Here is a 21,221-nt window from a genome sequence, read left to right on the forward strand (position 1 = left end):
CATAAGAATTTTAATATATTAACTTTTTAAAATTTTAACTTCCTCTAACATAGATTTCTTGATCCGTCCCATTATTGAAATAAAAATTTAGGTTGCATGAAAATAAAATGACACATGAAAATATTATTGTCTAGAAAAATAAAAAGGTCTTAACGTTTAGAAAACACTACATAAAATATATATATATATAAATTTATAATAATTTAATTATCTTGACATATCATAAAAATATATATAATTTCTCACTTAATACACGATCGAATTGGTCACTTTTGATATTTTAAAATCAAGAAAATTATTGTAGATTTATAGATGTAATTGTTTACTGACGCAATAGAAGATTTAGACTTGAAAGAAGCCAAAAAAAAAAAAAATCCCCCAGTTGCTAACTTTTATATAGAAAAAGGAAATCTAGTTACTCTAGGACGTAGATCAACTTGCAAAGGAAGAATATGCTGGAGTGTTATTTTTTGGGCCGCCAATTTTCGTGTTCTAACTCTAGCCAAGAGGTAGTTTAACAGACAAAAAGCGACTCTGAAAAATAAAAAATACTTACCGCCCTCGCGTTTGTGATTATGTTAGGGGTCTAAATCTACTTGCTGAATTTCCTGATTTACCTATCCTACTGAAATTGTGGGGGCCAAACAGTAGGGGCGCTCGTGATAGTGTATTAACAAAAAAAAACAAAAATCTAGTTAATAAATCTAATTAATTTCCTAAGTTTTTAAAGAAATTTATTTTTTAATTTTTAAAATTACAAAAAGAACCCAAAAATAATTTTTTAGAGGTTTCTCTAAAGTTTATGAATATCTTATAAATTAGGGAACAACTTTTAAAATTTCTAAAAAGATTCAGTTTCTGAAACATGTTTGATGTAAAATTGTTATCTTTTCTTATTCTTTAGGTGAAATTTTTTTATTGTTCTTTGTCCAGTAACATAAAATTTTGTCGATGAGGGCCTCATGGGAGGTGAGACCCCTCTCTTATGAGCCCGCCTTGGGTAGTAGCTTAACAGCCCTGACCGTTTAGGTAGAAACTAATCGGTTGATTACTTGGACAGCCAAAGTAAAATCCAATCCTAAAGCAAGTGAATATATATACAAGTGCGTGGGTGTGTGAGAGAGCTTTCCCGGAAGATTTGATGGTTCTTAATTTGGACCCCCTGGCCCTGAGTTCACTTCGAAGGGAGAGCAATAAGCTTCCAAAGTCTTTAATTAACCTCATCATCATCGTCGTCGTCCTCAACAACTCAACTCAAGGTCACGTCTTCCTTTATTACCCATTAATTTGAGAGCCAAAAGTGCAAAAGTAAAGCAGAGTAATATCTCTCACCTGCCCTTCACGGGCTGGACTAGACTGGACTGGACCTCCCCTGCCCCGGTTTCTTCCCGTCACATCTCTCTCTCTCACTTTCTCTCTTTACCCATTAATTTTGGGTTAAACAGTTATTTTTCTTTTTTCATTAATCCTCCAATCAAGGTACTCATTTTTTTTTTTTTTATCTTCTCTTTCTTATATACTTTTTGTTTTTTCTTAAATGACCAAACTTGCATGATACTCAATACTCGTATATTTAATTAATTACAATAAAAAATATAAATTATAGATTAAACTTTTAACTCTTATGTAAAATAATAATCGAACTCACAACCCATCAAATTGACATCGACATATTACTCATCTAACCTCTCGATTTAATCTTAAAAATTATTTTTTTCCTCTTCAAAATGTAGGTGTGGTGTACTTGATCTAATATTATATTAATTTAAATTCAAACTAATAATAATATTTAATTTTAAATTCAAAACTAAATTTAATGCAAAATTAATCAATTGGCTTAAATTTTGGTTAGGTCTTCAAAACACATTAGTTTAACTCGTATCTAAAAGTTAAAAGAAAAGTTAGACTTAGAATCAAATCAAAATGAGAACTAATTTAAACTAAATAAATCTAACCATATTGGATTAGTTTAATTCTAAATCTACTCAAACTTGTGTAAATCAAATATGGTATTTTCATGTCAATTTTGTTGGGTCTTTTATAAATTTAAGGGTAAATTCTGCCCAAACCCTCTACGGTTTTAAAAAATATATATATTTTGTGCCTCTGAGATATCAAAAATTGATGCCCAAAGAAAATCAAGTGTTTCCACTTATTAATGATAATGTTAAAGTTGTTAATTACCATGCAAACTATTTTAAATATATTTATGAGTTTAATTTATTATTAACATATGACAAAAATTTAATTAGCTTGAGATATCAATTTTTCTGGTGATGTTTTCCTTAAAAACACAAAATAATTTCATGGTGTAGACATTTTTAAGGAGACATCATATCATTTATTATTAACATTTAAAATCTTCTTATTTCACTCCTTTTCAAGAAACCATAGTCAACTAAAGGAAATTGACACAAATATAGCCCAAAATGAAAAAAGTACAAGTACAATAAACCAAAGTCTCCGTGGTCAAGTGAAATTTATCCTCAATTTAGTGACACCTAAATAAAAAATAAAAATAAAAATAAAAATAAAAGAGGGTTAAGTGTCAAATGAGTAATTACATTTTGGGTTGGGGTCAATTTAGCCAATGTATCTAAGAAGTGTCAAATAAATTACTTAATTTGAGGTTCCAAACCAATTTAGTCTCAATATATTTTAGAAAGTGTCAAATGAGTCATTGTATTTTTAGATCTTGATTATATTATCGATTATGTCAAATATTTTTTTAACACCATCAATGATATTTTAATTTTATTAACAACATCAATGTTATCATCAATTTAAATAACTCCACATAGTCTACGCAAATCAAATCCCAAATTAGATGTGGAGAATTCAATTTATGTTTTTTTTAAATATAATAGTCAATTTTGATCCTGAGTTTTAAAATAAATTAACTTATTTCATCCATTTTTAAAGTATATTGGTTAATTTAATCTTGACATCAAAGCATAATGTCTTATTTATAACTTTGTCCAATAAAAAAAGTTAAATTATGTAAAAATATTTACAATTATTTTATTTATGTAACTTTTTCTTTTATTTTTGGGCAAATCTCATATGCCACAAATTTGATTAAAAGCTCGTGTGTCCACGAGATAAATTCTATTTGAAATTGATGGTGTGAGTTTGGCTCGACAAGTTGCTACATTAGTGGCGCATAAACTATATTTGTGAACAAAACTATGTTCGTGAAAATACACTAACTACCTTTGTATTTTTTAAAATAGCATACATCTCCCTTGCCATTAATAGAAAAAAAAATAATTATTTTGTCCCCATATTTAATTAAGATATTTTTTCTTTTCCTTTGTGCACTAACTTTCTCTTTTCCTTTCCTTTTCTTCCTATATTTTTTTCTCTCTACTCTTTGCCAAGCAGGTAATCGTGAGTGATGAGTCCAATAGCCAAAATTATTGTCTCTCTTTTTCTCTCTCCCTTATAACCTTCAAATGAAGGGTTCTTTCAAACCCCACAACTTATCATCTTATGTTTCTCTCCAAACCTTTGAACGTAGGAATTTCTAAGTTCAAATTGAGTTGTGCCATCATTAAAGCGAATAAAACCTTATTGGTTGTCACTAAACATCGAAGAGACAAAGTTCACATTGCTACGAGAGATTTCTTCCCACCGTTGCACATCACAAAGAAAAAGAAAAAGAAGAAATGAAATTATTTGTGACCACTATATCATGGAGAAACTGACAATCCATGAAGAAGAACCATAAGTTTTACATTGTACTTATTTTTTTCTCTCTTTTGGTTGTAATTTTTGAGAAATAGTCAAGTGAAATTTCTTCTTAAATCCCATCATTTTTCATCACAATGGACAGGGGTTTTTGTGACCCCATTACTAGAATTATTCTTGGCCAAAAGAGTGGAGAAAAGGATAGAGGGTTGGTGATGTTCTCGCGGAAAGGGAGTTTGCTAGAGAGAAGAAAGGGTTGGTGATCCAATCACTGTGGTTGGGAAATGAAGTGATGAATAGGAAAGATGGTGGTGGGGATGAAACTATAGGGGTATTTTTGAAATTTTAAAACATGTATGACCGTTAAAATACAAGGATAATCAATATGTTTTTAATCAAATATGTGGAATTTAGGCTTCTTTTGATGATTATATATATTACATGGCATATGGATTGGTATGTTTACGCAGGGACAAATGAAATGCCAGCTGTGATCAGTGTTTTATATGCAGATATAAGGAAGCTGGCAAAAACCGGCATTGCCGGCCTGCCCTCGACTATGCGCTCGTTTTTCCTCCTCGTTTCTCTCTCTCTCTCTCTCGCATATTCCCCTGGTGTCTCTAAAAGCCCTCCAACTTTGAGCATCGGCCGACCCTGTCGAAGCCTACAAGGGCCACGCTGCCTCCCATGAAGAACAAGTTCTTCCTCTGTTTCCGGCCGCTGGGGCTCCCGACAGTAGCGGAATCCGGCGGCGGGGAAACAAAGATTTCAATGGCGAAACCACGCGTCTTGGATAGGCAAAGCTCCGTGATCTCGCGAAATGGAGATGATTCTCGGAAGAAGGACAAGAACAAGGCCTTTTCCGGGGCTGTCAAGGCTGTTCTGTTTGAGATTTCGTTGGTTAGTTCTCTCTACCAATCACCAACTCTCTCTCTCTCTCTCTCTCTATGCATATCTCTTTCTTTTTCTTTTTTGATTGAAGGTAATAAGGTAAGATGCACACAGTACACCACGTGTGTGATTCCGATCTTACCCATCTCATTGTCCATGTCCCACCCATTACTAGCAACTCTATTCGGGATTATAGGATTGAACAGCGGTCATGTACTATCCAATAGAGAATCACATCGAAAAATATGAAAGTAGTTGAAATTCACAAGACTGGAACTGGCCGCCAACAATGGGCTAGCTACCACTCCCATATCTTTGTTTTTGTTTGTCACATTGGAAGATAATTTCTTCATAAGCTTCTGCTATTTCTTGCCGTTCGCAGAGAAAAAGGGCTCGAGTCGCCGGAGCTTCTCGGCTCAGAATAGATTCGAAGCACAGCGATGTGAGCAAAAGCGATTCACTCTCGGGGGCGTCCAAATCGCCCACTGCCGATTCCTCGAGTCCCGCCGGAGCTTCATCGGCTTCATCTACACCAACTTCGTGCTCTTCTTCTTCTTCTTCGTCCTCCTCTTCTTCATCTAACAAGAAGTTTTCACGAACGCAAGGTCCGAGCAATATTCAACAACACAACAGGGCAGTGAAAAGCGAAGGGAAAGTGAATGGTTGTGCAAGTATGAACGCTGGTTTCGTGTTGGTTCTGATCAGTCTCGGCATGATGGTATGCTACGGGCGGCTCTGCGCCATACTGTTCACGTCGGTGTGCCTTTACTTCCTGTGCCGGCAACCGGCGCCGGAAAAGGAGGCGCGGAGGGCGGCGGAGACGGCGAGAAAGAACAGGAAGAGGGTCATAATGGAAGGGCTGCTGGAGAGGAAGCACCACCAGAGGAGAGGGGCATTAAATTTGTTGGCGTGAAAGAGAATTTGGGTTTAATGGCGATGGATATCGTGGATGTGTCTCTCTGCTGGTGGCTGGTGCTGGCTGCTGCAGTTGTAATTATTTAAGGCTCTGGTCAGTGAAATCTTAGTTTCACGCTTTTGGGAGGGGAAATGTCGAAGATATTCTTCTCTCCAGTTCTTCTGTCAGATATTTTACGTATTTCATTTTCTTTTCTTTCCTCTCTCTGTTTTCTTAGAACGTATAGGACCAGAGTTGTAATGACGACTTCGTCCTGTCCACTTTGCATTGATAAATCAATTCCTTACTCTACTCTTGGAAAATATTTTTTGTTCTTTTGTGAGAAGGGAAATTATATCCACAACCCATAAAATTGCTCTCTAATAATTTTAAAATATCTATTTTACCTCCCACGATCCACTCTTTCCTCCTATCACCCTTGAGCCTCACGTCTCTCTTTCTTTTTCACATCATATACACACATACATATATATATAGATATATATATACACGCCATTGTTAATTGACCCATATACACATAAATATATATATATACACACACAAACACATACCTAGGGGTGTGTTTGTGTGTGTATATATATATACACGTGTGTGTGTTTGTGTGGATCGGTCATGCTCTCACTCTCTGCGAGGACCACGAGGTGGTCGACTTCCATTGTCACGGCTGCCATGGCCACGACCATGGAATTGTGTGTGTGTGGGTCGGCCACTCTCTCTCTCTCCCTCTACAACGGTCACGAAATGGGTCGGCCATGGCGACCGACCCACTGCCATTGCCAAGGTGGGTCGCAATGGCCGACCCGATGAGGGGGAGGAATTGTCGAACCGCAACTTTTGGGGGTTCGAGAGATCTCTGAACCCCAATCGGTTCGGCAATTCCCCCCCCCCGATGGGTCGGCCATTGCTGACTCACCTTGGCAATGGCGGTATTGACCCACCTTGCATTCCTCGACTACCATGGCAGTTGCAGGGTTTCATGGCCGAGGTCATGCAACAGTCGTGTGTTTGTGTATATATATATATATATCTCTATATATGTGTGGGTTGGTCATGATTGACCCAATAATGACGCGTGTGTGTATTTGTGTGTGTATAGTGCTACTGAGAAAAAGAGACAAGGCGATCGTCGAGAGTGGTTGGAGAAGAGAGTGGGTTATGGGGTAAAATAAATATTTTAAAATTATTTAAAAATTTGATAAGATGTGAGTTATAAAGAGCAATTTTACGGGCTCCAGATAAATTTTCGCATATGAGAATGAAAGCAAATTACTTGGATCAAATCAAATCCAATAACTTCAAAAGAAGGCTGGATTTTTCTGACTTTTCCCCACTTTACCCATCACAGAAGCGAAGTTTCCATTCCATATTAGTCCATCCCTCACTGACTCTCTCTCTCTCTCTCTCTCTCCATGTATAATTAAGCCAGCGATTTGAGGGTATCGTAGATAATCTCAAGACGTGCAAATCCTACGGTGATAAATATCAATCTAATCTTGTACACTTAATAATCCTATTAAAAGTCACCACCTAATCATTATATATAGACATTTATATGTATACCCTAATTGATAAATCGGCCAGCAAAGTAACACACACACACATATATAAGACCTTTAGGAGCTCCTTTATGATACTTGGTTCTAAACAATAGGGGTGGCAATTCGTATTGGCGGATCGTAATCGTGTCGTGTCGAGATACACGTATAACATGTGTAAGGCTAACCCGAACATGACCCGTTTAATAATCGTGTCAAATTTCTTAAACCCGAACACGACACGTTTATTAAACGTGTAACACGACACTACCCGTTTAACCCGTTTAACTAAACGTGTCGTGTCACCTGTTAACCTGTTTAACCCGTTTAATTTAAATGGATCGTGTTGTGTCACTTGTTAAACGTGTTATTTAGTTTTAAACGTATTATTTCGTGTATAATCATGTTAACGTGTTCAGATCAACCCACTAACTCTTTTAATTAAACGTGTCATTTCGTATATAATCGTGTTAACGTGTTCGGGTCAACCCGTTAACACGTTTAATTAAACGTGTCATTTCGTGTCTAAACGGGCTAGATTGGTTGACCCGCCTAAGACACGAAAATAATCGTGTTATAAACGGGTTGACCTGTTTATGACCCGAACCCGATTAACCCCAACCCTAACCTGCTTAACTTCGTGTCGTGTCGTATCGTGTAATCGGGTCGTGTTCAAAATTACCAGCTCTACTAAACAATTCCAAATCTCGACTAAACCAAATCCTAGCAATCCATGACAGAAAAAGAAGAAAGACACCTCCAAAAAGTTTCCTTTAGCCGATGAGATTTAATTATCTGTGCCCGACACAATTTATGTAACTAATCGTGTATGTACACACGTACATAAATTTGTGAATGTATAATGTTCAAAATTTTTGGCTCTGTTTGAGATTATGTTTAGTATCGTGAAATTTTCTCCAAGTATCCGAAGGAGTTTCCCCGAAAAGTCTGTTCAAGTCCAGGGGAGTCTTCTCTCCCAGAAAGGTCTCCTACGGCCTAGTTCCTTGAAGACTCGAAGAGCTCATTTGAAGCTCCTTTGGGGACTGGCTTCCTCAAGGGTTTGATAGTCTTCCAAAGACCCATTAAATAACCATTTCTCCAAAGATTCAACTAGTTTTTTGAAAATCTTTCTGGAGCTAGCTTCCTTAAAAGTCAGGTCCTCTTGAAACCTAACCCAGTGGCATTCGAACGCCCTCGCCAGAAGGGTCATGCCACGCGTCGTTGTGCATGTGTTTCATGTGTCCTGGCCTGTCACGTGTCCTTGTCTTCTAAGGGGTATAAATATCCCTTGACCTTTCATCTTCTAGATCTTCGATCTAGATTCAAAGAGTCCATGGACACCTCTTTCAAAGAGTCCATACTCTTCCAAAGGCACCATCCGCACCACACTACATTTACATAACCTTTTCTACACCATAACTATATATGACTTAGGCATCGAAGGGTCAGTGTGGAAGAAATCTCTACATGTCTTCTAACGGTCTTCTACCTTGCAGATCGGAAGACACGAAGATTCCAAAGACCCCTTTGAAAAAGACCTTTTCGTAGTTCCCTTGAAAGACTCTTCTACAGCTTCAGATGAACCAAAGACCCTTCTGGAACCACCCTTCCGTAGGACCCCACTGGATGACCTCTCTCGAGCAGACCTTGCTCCTTCGCCTAACTTTACCGACTTTTTATTGAATTTCTTAAAAATAAACAAGTTTTAATTGTTATATTATGCCAATAACATATTAAAATAAAGGAAGTGAGGTAATTTTAATTATGAAAAAATAATCAAAATAAGTTGAGTTTTAATTATAATTATCTAATAAAATAATTAAACTCAATTTAATACATCTAAGACATTAAAATAGTTAAGTTTGGACCTTCTAACTCACCTAACATGAATTAAAGTTAAATTAAAATTAAAATTTATTAAACGTTATGTTTATTATGTTTGACTACAAACCCAACTTAATGCAATGTTAACAGAAAACCAAACAAAAATTTAATAGCAAGAGTGTGCATGAGATGATACTATTGGAGGAAAAAAGAAATATATAAAAGGAACAAATAGGAACAGGGTAACCAAAATATCTCTCGTAGAGGAAACCCCAAAAGTAAATTAATAATTTAATGCATCACTTTAGTGTTTTAATTTTTCTCTCGTTAATCAAAGGCTGAAAACTGTTTAATATATGGATTTGATGAACCGAGTGACACGTGTTAGACATTATTATAAATAAATAAATGAATTAAATATTTAAATTTTTGATAAAAAATGTTATTAATTTGCTTAGTTTGTTAAAGTTTTGATTTGACCAGTAAATATAAAAATTTATGTTAAGTGATGACGATCAAAAGAGTGTGTTAAAACTAATACATAAGTATAAAAATAATCTGGTAAGATATATAGATCAATTGAGTAAAAGTAAGTCTCTTTATCGAGTACAAATATGTGATACTCGAGTAATGTAGTGATATCTCATATTAGATAAAAAAAAATTAGTTCTTATAATCGAGTAAAAAAGTTCATGTAATCGAGTAATTTTGTGATCTAATTTTTGTATTCGAATAAAAATCTTATATACTTGAGTAATGTTCTTATTAAATAAGCCTTAAAACCAAATCAATCAAAATATGTTATTTTAATCAAGTATATCTTGTTTGTAATCAAGTATAAGTTGTGTAATAGATAATTGATTACAAGTCTCAGTGTATTTGAATAAAAGTATATGTGTACTCGAGTAAATTTAACTTTTCAATCGAGTATGTATTAAATTTTTTTGTCTAAAAAACTTAATCGAGTAAAATCTGTCTCTATTTTTTAAAACATTAAATGTTTCTCAAACAAATTATACATGAATTTTGATTATTTTAATTGAATTTTAAGATATTGTAAAAACAAAAATGACAATAAAGACATAAACAACATTCTCTTTCTTTGATAGACAACTCAACAAATGCATTAAAGAACATGGTTACATCATTCAAAAGCCATATCCTCTTAATTTCAAAAGTTTTCAAAGAAGTGCCTTAGTGCTTACATCATTCAAAAGGAATCGAGATGAAGCTTAAATCTTCCAATCCTTCTATATCTCTTTGTAAATCCAAGAGAAGTGTTTGTATTTCAGTATCATCTTATACCTTCTCTGGTATTTATTATTCACATTTCATGTGTGATCCCGTAAAGGTTAAGTTTGATCATAGTAAAATGCATTGGTTGTGGTTAATCCTATTTAAAAAGCCATTGCTTGTAAAGATTTGTGACTAAACCTGTTTTAAAAGCTACCCAAGTAAGTTGGTTAGACAAAATCATTAGTAAGGATGCAAGATAGTGTTAGTGTTGTGTGCCTTAATACTAGATTTAGATGACGTTTAGTGGGTTTATAATTAATACATTCATTATATCTTTGTATATATTAATAAAATGCAAGTTTTCTCCACTCATATACTCTTTAGTTTTTATATGAATAAATCCCTACATCTTTTATTTGAGAATCTTATTCTCAAGATGTTAAGACTGTATGACATGATTCTCTTATAATTGAACTTCTTAAATGATTTTTAGTACTTAGATTATTCAGATGAGAACTCTAATTAATCAAGTATGGACTAACACAGAGGTTCTTACCTCATTTAATATGAGTTATTGATAGGATAATGGTGTGTCACACGCCATATGCCATTGGGATGTTGCTAATAAACCTGTGAGTAGTTGTTAGGGAATAATGCACCGAATGTGACACTAATGATTAACCACATGGCATAATGGATAAGGGTCATGTCATCAAGTTGCGATAATGTAGTTGATTCTTAAATTAAACTGACATAGTTGTCTTGTGTATTGATGTGTGAGATTTATTAATGCGTCGAACCATCCAATTGTGAGATGGAGAAGTTTATCTATGTGGTTTAGTATTACTAGTGCGTGGAGGTATGTGCTTAGAAAGAGGATCTGCTACCCTTGTCGTCATTGATGGGGTGAACGTTCTATGTGATCTATTGTTAGTGTGATGTGACAATCCCTGCTCAAGGTAGATTGATTATCAGGAAATGTGTTTCTTGAGTTGTCATCTAGTTTTATTGACGAGGTCAAATACATAGTTATCAAGTTTGTGAGTTTATCACTCTATGACTTTTGTTCAGTCGAAACGTTAGGTGATGAAAGGATTATATCACATAGTAATTGTCAATTGTAATAGATTCATTTGAAGTGAGACTTCACTGTCACTTATATTGCCATGGACCACTACTAGGCATTAGTCAGGAACTTTTAGATTGTCATCGAGATATGAAGAGATTATGGTGATGGGTCAATGTGTTTACCAGTGTCAAAATGAGTTTTGGTGCTATCTGATTGTTAGTGCATCTAAAAAGTCACACACACCATATAATATTGTATTTGGTATTGATATCGTGTGTTTAATACGTCTTAGGAACTGCAAGTTAAATATTGACTTATTGGGCATGAAAGTCAACTTTCCCTTGCGAAAGTCGACTCCCAATGGCTGTGGAAGTCAACTCTCGCACTGCCCTAGCCAATGGCAATGCCTTCCATGTGGCACGAAATTAGGAAGGGTAAATGGTAAGGTAGCAATTGAAATTGGGACGCGAGTATATAAAGAAGAATTACAAATAGGTTTCTTACTGCATTTCTTCTCTCTGTAATTTTGTCTTCCTTCGTCTTCTTCTACTTTTGTTAAATTACAGCTGTGTGATTGTCACGCAAAAAATTGAGATGTGGGTGCTAGTAATACAAACAACCTTTGGTCTAGTACGAAACAGATGATCGAATGATACTAGATAGCAAGCTAGATGTGGGCAACCTAGAACCACCATAACATGAGGTGAAATTTAGTCTTAACAATGAAAGCGTTTATGTACCCTAACTTGATATCAAATTTTAGGTATGCATTTATTGCTATTCATGTGATGAATATACATGTAGCTTAAATATCTATATTGTGTATATCGTGTGTTTATTGTATTCTGCTACGTATATCTGATATATGTAAAAAAATTTAATTTTACCTGCACCTCCATACGTGTAATTTGTTAGGTAGTGGAATAGGCATAGTCGAATCACTATATATCTTGTATGTTGCATCTTTCAGTTTATATTTATCTTTCAACTTCAAGTTATTTTAATTTTTTTAAATGATGAAAAACTTAATTTACCTCACTGAAACTAACAAAACTTTACAAAAAAAATAATTTATTTATAAAAATGTATGAGAATTCTAAAAAAAAGAAAAAACACGCAACACATAAAGGCTTTCTAAAAACTAAAAAATTAAGCTTTGTACTTAGAATTTAAAAAATAAATAATTTTAAATTAAAATTTATTTTAAAATTATAATTTTCATTTGAAATAAAAATTCATTTTTAAGGAATAACACTTAGTGGTTGTAGTTTATATTTTATTTTTTAAAACAAATTTTAATACAATAATAAAATTATTCTTATTTTATTATAACTTAAACGTTATAATTCTTATGTTTATTATTTATTATGTTTCTTTAAATAAAATATATAAAAATATTTTTTTTGAAAAAAATATGACTTCGGACACCAAATTAAATGTATTGCATTCCATGGTAAAATACTTTAATATTAAACATTATATTTTATTGTTATTAAACTTCATTAATAAAATATTTTTTAAATATTTATTATGCATCTTATTTATTAAATAAAAAATAATTATGCTAACAAGAGTTGAACTCTTGACTTCTAAAGAATAATTATTTTTTAAAATAATTTTATTTATTTAATTTTTTTTAAAATATTAAAAAAACCATAATTGCCAAACTACGTCTTATATTTTTTGAGGATCAAATTCAGGCCGCTGAGTGACAGATACACGAAAATTTTATATAAAATGGCAGGATTATCACGTAACTAATAACTTTGATAATATTATTATTTACTGAAACTAGATTTTTAGTCATTTAATTTTGTATTTTGTAATAAATTAGTTATTATACAGGTGTGCTAAAACATTAACATAAATATCAAAATTACTTGATTGATTGTGGGGTTTATATTAATTTTAACTTTTAAGAGATTGTTAAGTTTAATTATAATAAAAATTAAAATTTAGTGACTGTTGTGACAAAAATTAAAATATAATTGGCAATTTATTAGTAATATAAAGTTTGGAAACTAGTAATATGATTTATCTACTTTCTTGACAAAAAATCATAAAAATATAATTTAAAATTTATAAACATATTAAAGATAGCGTGGCCCCACGGGCGTAGCACAGATGGTAGTCAAGTAATAAATTGCAAATAATGATGTAGATTTGGGTCATAATAGTCGCAGTGTGGGATTTCATCCTCATATGGGGGTAGTTTCTTGTGAGTACTATATATTATGTCTTCTAACTGATGTGTTGTCATGTACCATAATTAACTCCTCCCACATACGTGAGTCCGTATGAGGCCTTAAAGTGAGAGATTCACCTTTTGTAGATAAGATAAAGGCAGCGTGAAGAGAAGAGACAATAGATAAATGAGTTAATTAGAAGTGATGCCATACCACGTAGAAAAAATATAGAGTCATGCTACATATACATCATTTTTGTACATCTTGGGCTACACAAGGTGTATCAATGACAAAAATACCCTGCGCCTCTCCATGCGCCTCTATGCGTCTCAGAGGGATATTTTTGTCATTGATACACCTTTGTGTAGCCCAAGATGTACACAAAGGTGTACCAATAACATTTTTCAAAAATATATATATGCGACTTTTTAACGTGGCCTTTACTTTTTGGTTTTTTTTGGACCATATCATATCATATCATATGAGCTTCGGATAGAGAAGGGGCAGTTGGAGTACTAGTCTTGTTCTTTAATTGAAAAGGTCAAGGAAGATACATCTATCTGCGAGGGAAGCTCATGGCCACCAAAATGTGGCTTTCACAAAACGCTTACTTTTAGCGGCTGTCAAACGCTGGCCCTTACTGATAGGTCCTTTCGGTCGGGCCCACTAAACTACAATTAGTTAACTTCTAGATCTGTGGGCTGCGGGCATCGCTGATGTTTAACTTCTAGATCTTCTTAGCTTTGGTGACAACAAATATTCATTGTAGTAATAAGAGCGATGGCGACATCTTTTTTCTTTCTCTCTCCTTTTCTTCTTCCTGTCGAACCCCTATTGACATTTGATTTTATCACAAATTTAGATTATCCGCAATGAAGTTAGACTGGTTCAATCTCTCTCACTTTTAATAACTTAATGGTCATCGCCTGCTAATTATTAACAATTGTTGTTTGTTTTTAGATCATGCCGACAAAATCAAGTCTGACCCAGTTTAAAAGGTCTAAAGACTGCTTGGCTCACGATCCGATCTCAACTCAACTTCAAACGTTAATCATTATTATTATAACATGCTGAATATTCTTTCGCTCGCTTTAAATCTGTGCGAATAAATAAAAAAATAAAAATAAAAATAAAAATAAAATTATTTTTTTTTAAAACTCTTAAGAGATCCGTACAAATAGAACAAAAAATATTCATTTTTTATTTTCTTATAAAAAATAAAATAAAATATTAAAAAAATAAAATTCACCAGCAAATTTCACTTCACAATCCTATTAAACTATGTTCGGCTTAGACATTTGTTAAATTATATTCAATTTTATGTAAAATTAACAGTAAATTGAAAATAATAAGAAAAGACAACGGGAAAAATTAAAAAGAGAAATGGAAACACAAAAGGTTAAATTTTATTTTAGATTTAAATTTTTAATAAAATATTTATTATTAAAAAAATAAATAAATTGTAAAATTTTGGCGCCTTCTGAAATTGGGGTCTTAGGCGGCTGCCTAATTGACTTCACGGTTAAGCCGCCTCTGTCCCTTTGAGGCAGGGACCTACTTCTTCCGCAGACAATGCCCAAATGAAAGGATGCAGCAGCAGGACTCAAGGCACATGAAGAAATATTGCAATTTCGAATCAAACTTTATTTTCCCAGACAGTTCACGGAAATGGAGAGGAATATTTAATCGCGTAAACAATGTTAAAGAGAAAAAACAAACACCACACCAACGAGATACACACTTACGCTGAAGCGTGAAGCCAGATCAAAGAGCTGCGAGTGTTCCCTCACTTCGAGCCCTGCGCATGGAGAGATCTGGTTTGAAGCTCAGAAGTTTGGCTCTCAAATCATTTAAGTTGTGCTGATGGGCGGTCGTGGGTTTAGATCCAGCTGGAGGCAGCCGGACATGCCTGCCCTTGGTTGGTTTCAGTGATGCGGCTGCTTGATTTCTATGCGCGTGATACGTTGAATGAGAAGGTGACGGCCTGTGAGCAGCAGCGCCATGGCTTCCCTTGCGTGAGTTCTTGTGGTCTGATCTGAGGCCACGGTCGGTGCTGAAGCCTAATCTAGCAGCCCTATCGGATACATCCTTCAGGGTCCCAGCTTTGATAGACTGCCTGTTATAGTAAGCCAAATGGGGAAGAAGCCCTTGCAGGCATTTCTTCAGTTGTTCATCTCCAATGTTCTTCTGGGCTGGATTTCCTTCCAGGCTGATGGCTTGTAAGGAATTGTAGTTGGCTGCAAGTTGGCCGAGACATTTGGCTGTGGAGATTTTGTTGAATCGCAGATCTAGAACATTCAGCTTCAGGAGTCGGTGAAGACCCTCAACTTCACTAATTTTGTTTCCAGCAAAGTATAACTCCTTCAGTGAGGAACAAGAAGCAAGGCCTTCCAAACAAACAATAACAGAGGGTTTTAGAACCAAGAAAATCTTCTAATAACAGAGGAATTTATGCATCACCAAGTCTCACTGGAGAATTAAATACTAAACTAAAAATATTCAGGTGTTTCAATTTAGACAAATTCCATTGGAAGCTCCTGATAATATTATATTGACTAGTGAAAAGGCTGCATTGTGATATCATAATAGAAACCTACACTGGTCCAACAACAAAAAACCAAATTCGAGCACCCAAACTAGTGAAAAAAAGGCATATAAGCATAAAGGCACTATCCAGAAACAACAGAAGGAAGCTAATAACTATAAATTGTAAGACAGCAGATGTTAACCATGCTAAGCCAAAGGCCATACCATGCCCAATTCTGACTATTCGATTGTAGCTCAGATCAAGTACACGAAGCCGCATAAGATCACGTAAACCTTCAATAGTGGAAATGTTGTTTTTAGATAGATTTAAACTGTGAAGGCCTCGAGGAAGGGCACCGGCAGTTATCCTCACTGCAAAAAAAAGTGGGTAGAAATTATCATGTATAAATTGTGTAACAGAAATTAAGGAAGAAAACACAAAAGTGAACATCAATTGTAAGAGATACAAACCTATGGCATTTCCAGATAAGTTAAGTGTCCTTAGACTTACAAAAGCGCTAAGAAATGGGATCACAACTAATCCATGATTTCCCAGCTGAGCTGTGGTGGAATTGGCACTCAAAGAAGAGATATATTTCTTTGCAGCATCCATTCCTGGAGTGACCTTACCATCAACTCTCATGGCACTCAAATTATTCATGACAGCAGCACCACTCTCCACCTGATGATAATCTAAATTGGATAACTCATCATTTGTCTCTTCAAAAGGGCTGGTATGCTGAAGATCATTTACCCAATCTTTGATACGTTTGAGTTTGAAATCCTTGCCTGGTAATTCCACCCGCTGGTGAGCTGAAACTTCTTCGTGAAGGTTTTTCTCTGGATTTCCATCATCCATGACAGGTACAATCCAGTCCTTTGCTGAACTAACATAGTTATAAGAATCATAACCATCCTCAGGTAGGTTTTCGCAATTACTTTTTTCATTCATTAATATATTTTCACCTCTGAATTGGTCATGTGTCATCAGTCCTCCCATCTCATGACTTACCTCCTTTTTCCATCTCAATTCCAGAGCAGTAAGGCCCTCAGAAGATCTAGATCGAGGTGCAACATAATTAAGAGCAGAATGTCCACCAAATGATCCCATATCAGGCAAAGAATTTGATTTTACAATAACTGGCGGGTCACAGATATGAAGGCCAGACTCAACATAACCCTCACCAGAATAATGAGTATCAGAGTTTTCATGACCACCTTTTTCTGATTGCTTGGTGTCCCCGATGGAGAAGATTGAGTCATTATTGACCAGATCAGAACTTACCTGCAAAGAATAAGTAGGCAAAGTATTTTGATATTGATTGGAGATGCTGATTTCTATATTCTCAGAACCACCTGGAACTTCCATAGTGTTGTGATTATGAAAGCCATCATAAGAATATCCAGGTTCTGCCTCGTCCTCTGAGTAATTACCCTCAGAAGCCTTCCCCTGCCTATCCAATCCACTTCCTAATGACAGGCTTTTTCTAATTAGCGCAGCATGATTGACCCCTCCATCAGCCTCAATTTTATACTTTCCATTTATTTCCTCTGATTTCCAGCCTCGCTCAATTGAAAGGGAAGTATTGACTTGATCCTCACTACTATTGAGAATAGCATCTCCTTCAGCCTTCAAGGGTGACAAATTTAAGCGTGAATGACTTTTAGAATCCTTCAAGGCCTGATTTTGAGAACACTCTTCCAATGTCTTTTGCAATGATTCAACAGAAAGTTGAACTGTTTTCTGGTCAACAAAGAAATAAACAGACTCAGCAAGGCCAGTTAAGTACGGAAAAAGTTAACTCAATAAGAAGTCACCTCAGATAGTTCTTCCACTTGCCTTTGGTTTGTTAGAGTGGCCAGGAGCCTGGAAGCATGAAAATCTAACCATTTTATTTGAACTGACTAAGCTTCATTCACATGCAAATATCTCTTTTTCTGCTAAACTGAGAACTGAAACATACAACTGATTTCTGTAATTTACAATCACATGCTAGGGCTAGCGTTCTTGGGATTTTGTTCCAGAGTGACCTTAGCCGTAGTCAAGCGACAAACCCACTGAAACACGGCAGAGTCTCCAGATGTATGATGATCTTGATCTCCACAGAAGACAATGTAAATTTAGCCCATCATTACCCCACACCCACTTAGAGGTGCGAGAAGAGTTTGATTTTGTTGCAGCGGCCAGAGTGAAAGAAAATCTTTGGCAATTATGAAAACCAAGTACTTAATGTGCATAAGAGACGATTGCCTGATAAATGGGAAAAAGAAAAGAATAAAAATGAATAAGTGAACCAAGAAGCATAACGAATAAATAATTTATCCACAACATGATTGATAGATTACATAACTCTGATCTAAATTTGCAGATTAAACATAACAGGAACTGAAAAATATTGGTTATCTTTTCCAGTGAAAGCATGTAATAATGCAGAAGTTGAATTTTTAAACTCCCCCCCGCCCCCCTTCACCTTCTTGGTTTTTGTAAATAAAAGAGGGAATTGAGATTATGCAAGACAGCTTCCATGTTTCGAGAATAGATTCTAAAATACTTAAATACACACTGTACTAGAAATTGCACAACTATTTCATGTTTTCTTATAAGCACTTTTGCTGGATTTTCAAACCAGGAATAGCAGTTTGCTTGAAAGCTGCCAATGCAGCTTCAAACCATCAAAGTTTTGCTCTTGTTGTTTCCTAATATCTTCATTAAGAATTTTCAACAATTAGCTTAATTTTTTCTCATGCACTGAAAGTACATAGTAATAACATCTCAGCAAAGAATTGGCAGAGATATAGTACTTTTATCCAAGCAAGTAAAAAAAAAAAAAAGAGATGTTCAAAACTGTGAAAATTACAGAGGAATTAAGTTAATGAGTCATACCATGAAACTCTGGGAGAGAGTAATAGAGCAGAGGCTCAGAAAAAAAACAGAGGTCTCAGAAAATCAGTTTGGTTTCATGCCCGGTAGGTCAACAATGGAAGCTATATACCTACTGAGGCGCCTAATGGAAAGATATAGGGATCATCAGAAGGACCTACGTATGGTGTTTATAGATCTAGAAAAGGCCTATGATAGGGTCCCTAGAGAAGTATTATGGAGGGTTTTAGAGAAGAAAGGAGTCCGAATAGCCTATATACAAGCCCTTAAGGACATGTATCATGGTGCAGAGACAAGGGTCAGAACATGCGAAGGGGATACTGAACCGTTTAAAATTACAATAGAATTGTATCAAAGTTCTGCGCTAAGTCCATACTTATTTGCTTTAGTAATGGATGAACTCACTAAAGATATTCAGACAGATGTGCCATGGTGTATGCTATTTGCAGACGACATAGTGTTGGTGGATGAAACAAAAGAAAGAGTGAACACTAAGCTTGAGTTATGGAGAAACAATTTAGAATCTAAGGGATTTAAATTAAGCAGAAAGAAAACAGAATATATGGAATGTAAATTTAGTAAGAATGCAAGAGTGGAGGACATTATAATAAAATTGGAAGACCAAATCTTACAAAGAAAATACCATTTTTGATATTTGGGATCAGTGATTCAAAAAGATGGAGAAATTCACGAGGATGTCACACATAGAATTAAGGCAGGTTGGCTAAAATGGAGAAATGCATCGGGGGTGTTATGTGATGATAAAATCCCATTAAAATTGAAAGGAAAATTCTATAGGACAGCTATAAGACCAGTTTTGTTGTACGGCTCAGAATGTTGGGCAGTCAAATACCAACATGAGCAAAAGACAAGTGTAGCGGAGATGAGGATGTTAAGATGGATGTGTGGCCATACAAGAAAAGATAAAATTAGAAATGAAGTTATTCGTAATAAGATAAGAGTAGTGCCAATAGAGGAGAAGATGAGAGAGACTAGACTAAGATGGTTTGGTCATGTGAGAAGGAGACCAAGAGACGCTCCTGTGAGGAGAGTTGATGAAATGGAATAATTAATCAAAAAAAAATGTAGAGGCAGACCTAAGAAGACTTTGAGAGAGACATTAAAGTTTGATATGAAGTGTATGGATCTCAATGAAGTTATGACAAAAGATAGAAATACATGGAAGTCTAGAATTCATGTACCCGACCCCACATAGTGGGATAAAGGCTAGATATGTTGTTGTTGTTGTTGTTTAAGTAAAAAAAAAATAAATAAATAGTTAAGAACCCAGAAAAGATTACCAAATGGCTGTTTGATTCCATCAAACTAAAACAAAAACAGCTTCCAATTAAATCATTCATCATTCTCATGACTTATACAGGTGCACGTGCATCCACTACATTAAAGGAAAAACATAGTTATATATCAGCCATAGATCTAAACCTTCTTCTAAATGCATACATTATAATCTACCCAACGCATGAATAAAAATGAATTATTCCTCCTTTTACGTATATTCAGAGCAAACCGGGTAACCAACAATGAAACTACAAATAAACTGGTACAAAATTGAGGTTTTCAGATCGTAAACATATATCTCCATCCAAAAAGAAAAAAAAAAAGAAAAGAAAAAGAACACAGGATATCATTAAACATATAAACATCATCTAATTGACAATATACCAACTCAAACAAAGAATATCAACAGGAATAAACTTATTTACAGTCCTCGAATTATCGAATTCAATCAAACGCTAACACGAGGAAAAACCAAAGGAACAGATAAAAAAAAAAACACACATAAACAGCAATTTAAGGCGGAGAATCAGAGATCTGACCTCTCTTCAGCCAGATTGCCGATCTTTGACCTTCTTCTTCTTCGCCGTCAGATGAAGAATTGAATGCGAAACGGACTTTGGCTCCGAAAATAAGAAAACAGACGGCGAAGGAAGAGGCGTGACCGCAAACCCTAAGGACAAGGCTAGATTCCACTCGGTTGGCTGCGATTTATAGGGAAATGAATGGTAACAAATTTTCTTACTATTTAATTATTTCAGAACTCGGAAATTATACTAAATTATTGATCATTGAAGTGGAATTTTTTTGAATATATTCTGCTTCGCTGTTACGTACATATCTCTTTCTATGCATACAGACAGGGTAATATCAATGATGTTGTACCTTACTTTATTCTTAAATAAAATAGATTTATTTTGTCTTTTTTCACTTCAAAAATTACATTAATTAATTTTCTTGAATCACAATACAATTATCTATTCAGTTATTTAATTTTTTTAATATATTCGGCGGAGAGAGAGAGCGTAGAGAAATTTGTGTCCACAGACGCCGAACCGGGTCCCATTCGGATTTGGAATGTCCTTGTCGATGCTAACATAACATGATGTTGATGTCGTGTCAGGTAAAGGTCAATCGTGGCCGTTGATTGCTTTTGGGAAGGGAACATCTG

At 34.9% G+C, this 21,221-nt stretch overlaps 2 protein-coding genes across 2 annotated transcripts; one reads left to right on the top strand and one right to left on the bottom strand.

The window, feature by feature from the left end:
• Window positions 1-4,173: 4,173 nt before the first annotated feature.
• On the top strand, window positions 4,174-5,794 carry LOC127792376 (uncharacterized). The gene is made up of 2 exons (XM_052322851.1): window positions 4,174-4,590; window positions 4,964-5,794. The coding sequence occupies exons 1-2, from the start codon at window positions 4,378-4,380 to the stop codon at window positions 5,492-5,494; spliced, it is 744 nt and encodes a 247-aa protein (XP_052178811.1). The 5' UTR covers window positions 4,174-4,377; the 3' UTR covers window positions 5,495-5,794.
• A 9,174-nt stretch (window positions 5,795-14,968) lies between these two features.
• Window positions 14,969-20,760, bottom strand: LOC127792153 (uncharacterized). Its single transcript, XM_052322547.1, has 5 exons — window positions 20,593-20,760; window positions 17,714-18,124; window positions 16,345-17,617; window positions 16,099-16,245; window positions 14,969-15,734 (listed from the first exon to the last, which is right to left on the bottom strand). The coding sequence occupies exons 2-5, from the start codon at window positions 17,762-17,764 to the stop codon at window positions 15,112-15,114; spliced, it is 2,094 nt and encodes a 697-aa protein (XP_052178507.1). The 5' UTR covers window positions 17,765-18,124; window positions 20,593-20,760; the 3' UTR covers window positions 14,969-15,111.
• Window positions 20,761-21,221: the final 461 nt, after the last annotated feature.

The sequence above is a fragment of the Diospyros lotus genome, chromosome 15 (genome assembly GCF_014633365.1).
Source record: "Diospyros lotus cultivar Yz01 chromosome 15, ASM1463336v1, whole genome shotgun sequence".
NCBI lineage: Eukaryota > Viridiplantae > Streptophyta > Magnoliopsida > Ericales > Ebenaceae > Diospyros > Diospyros lotus.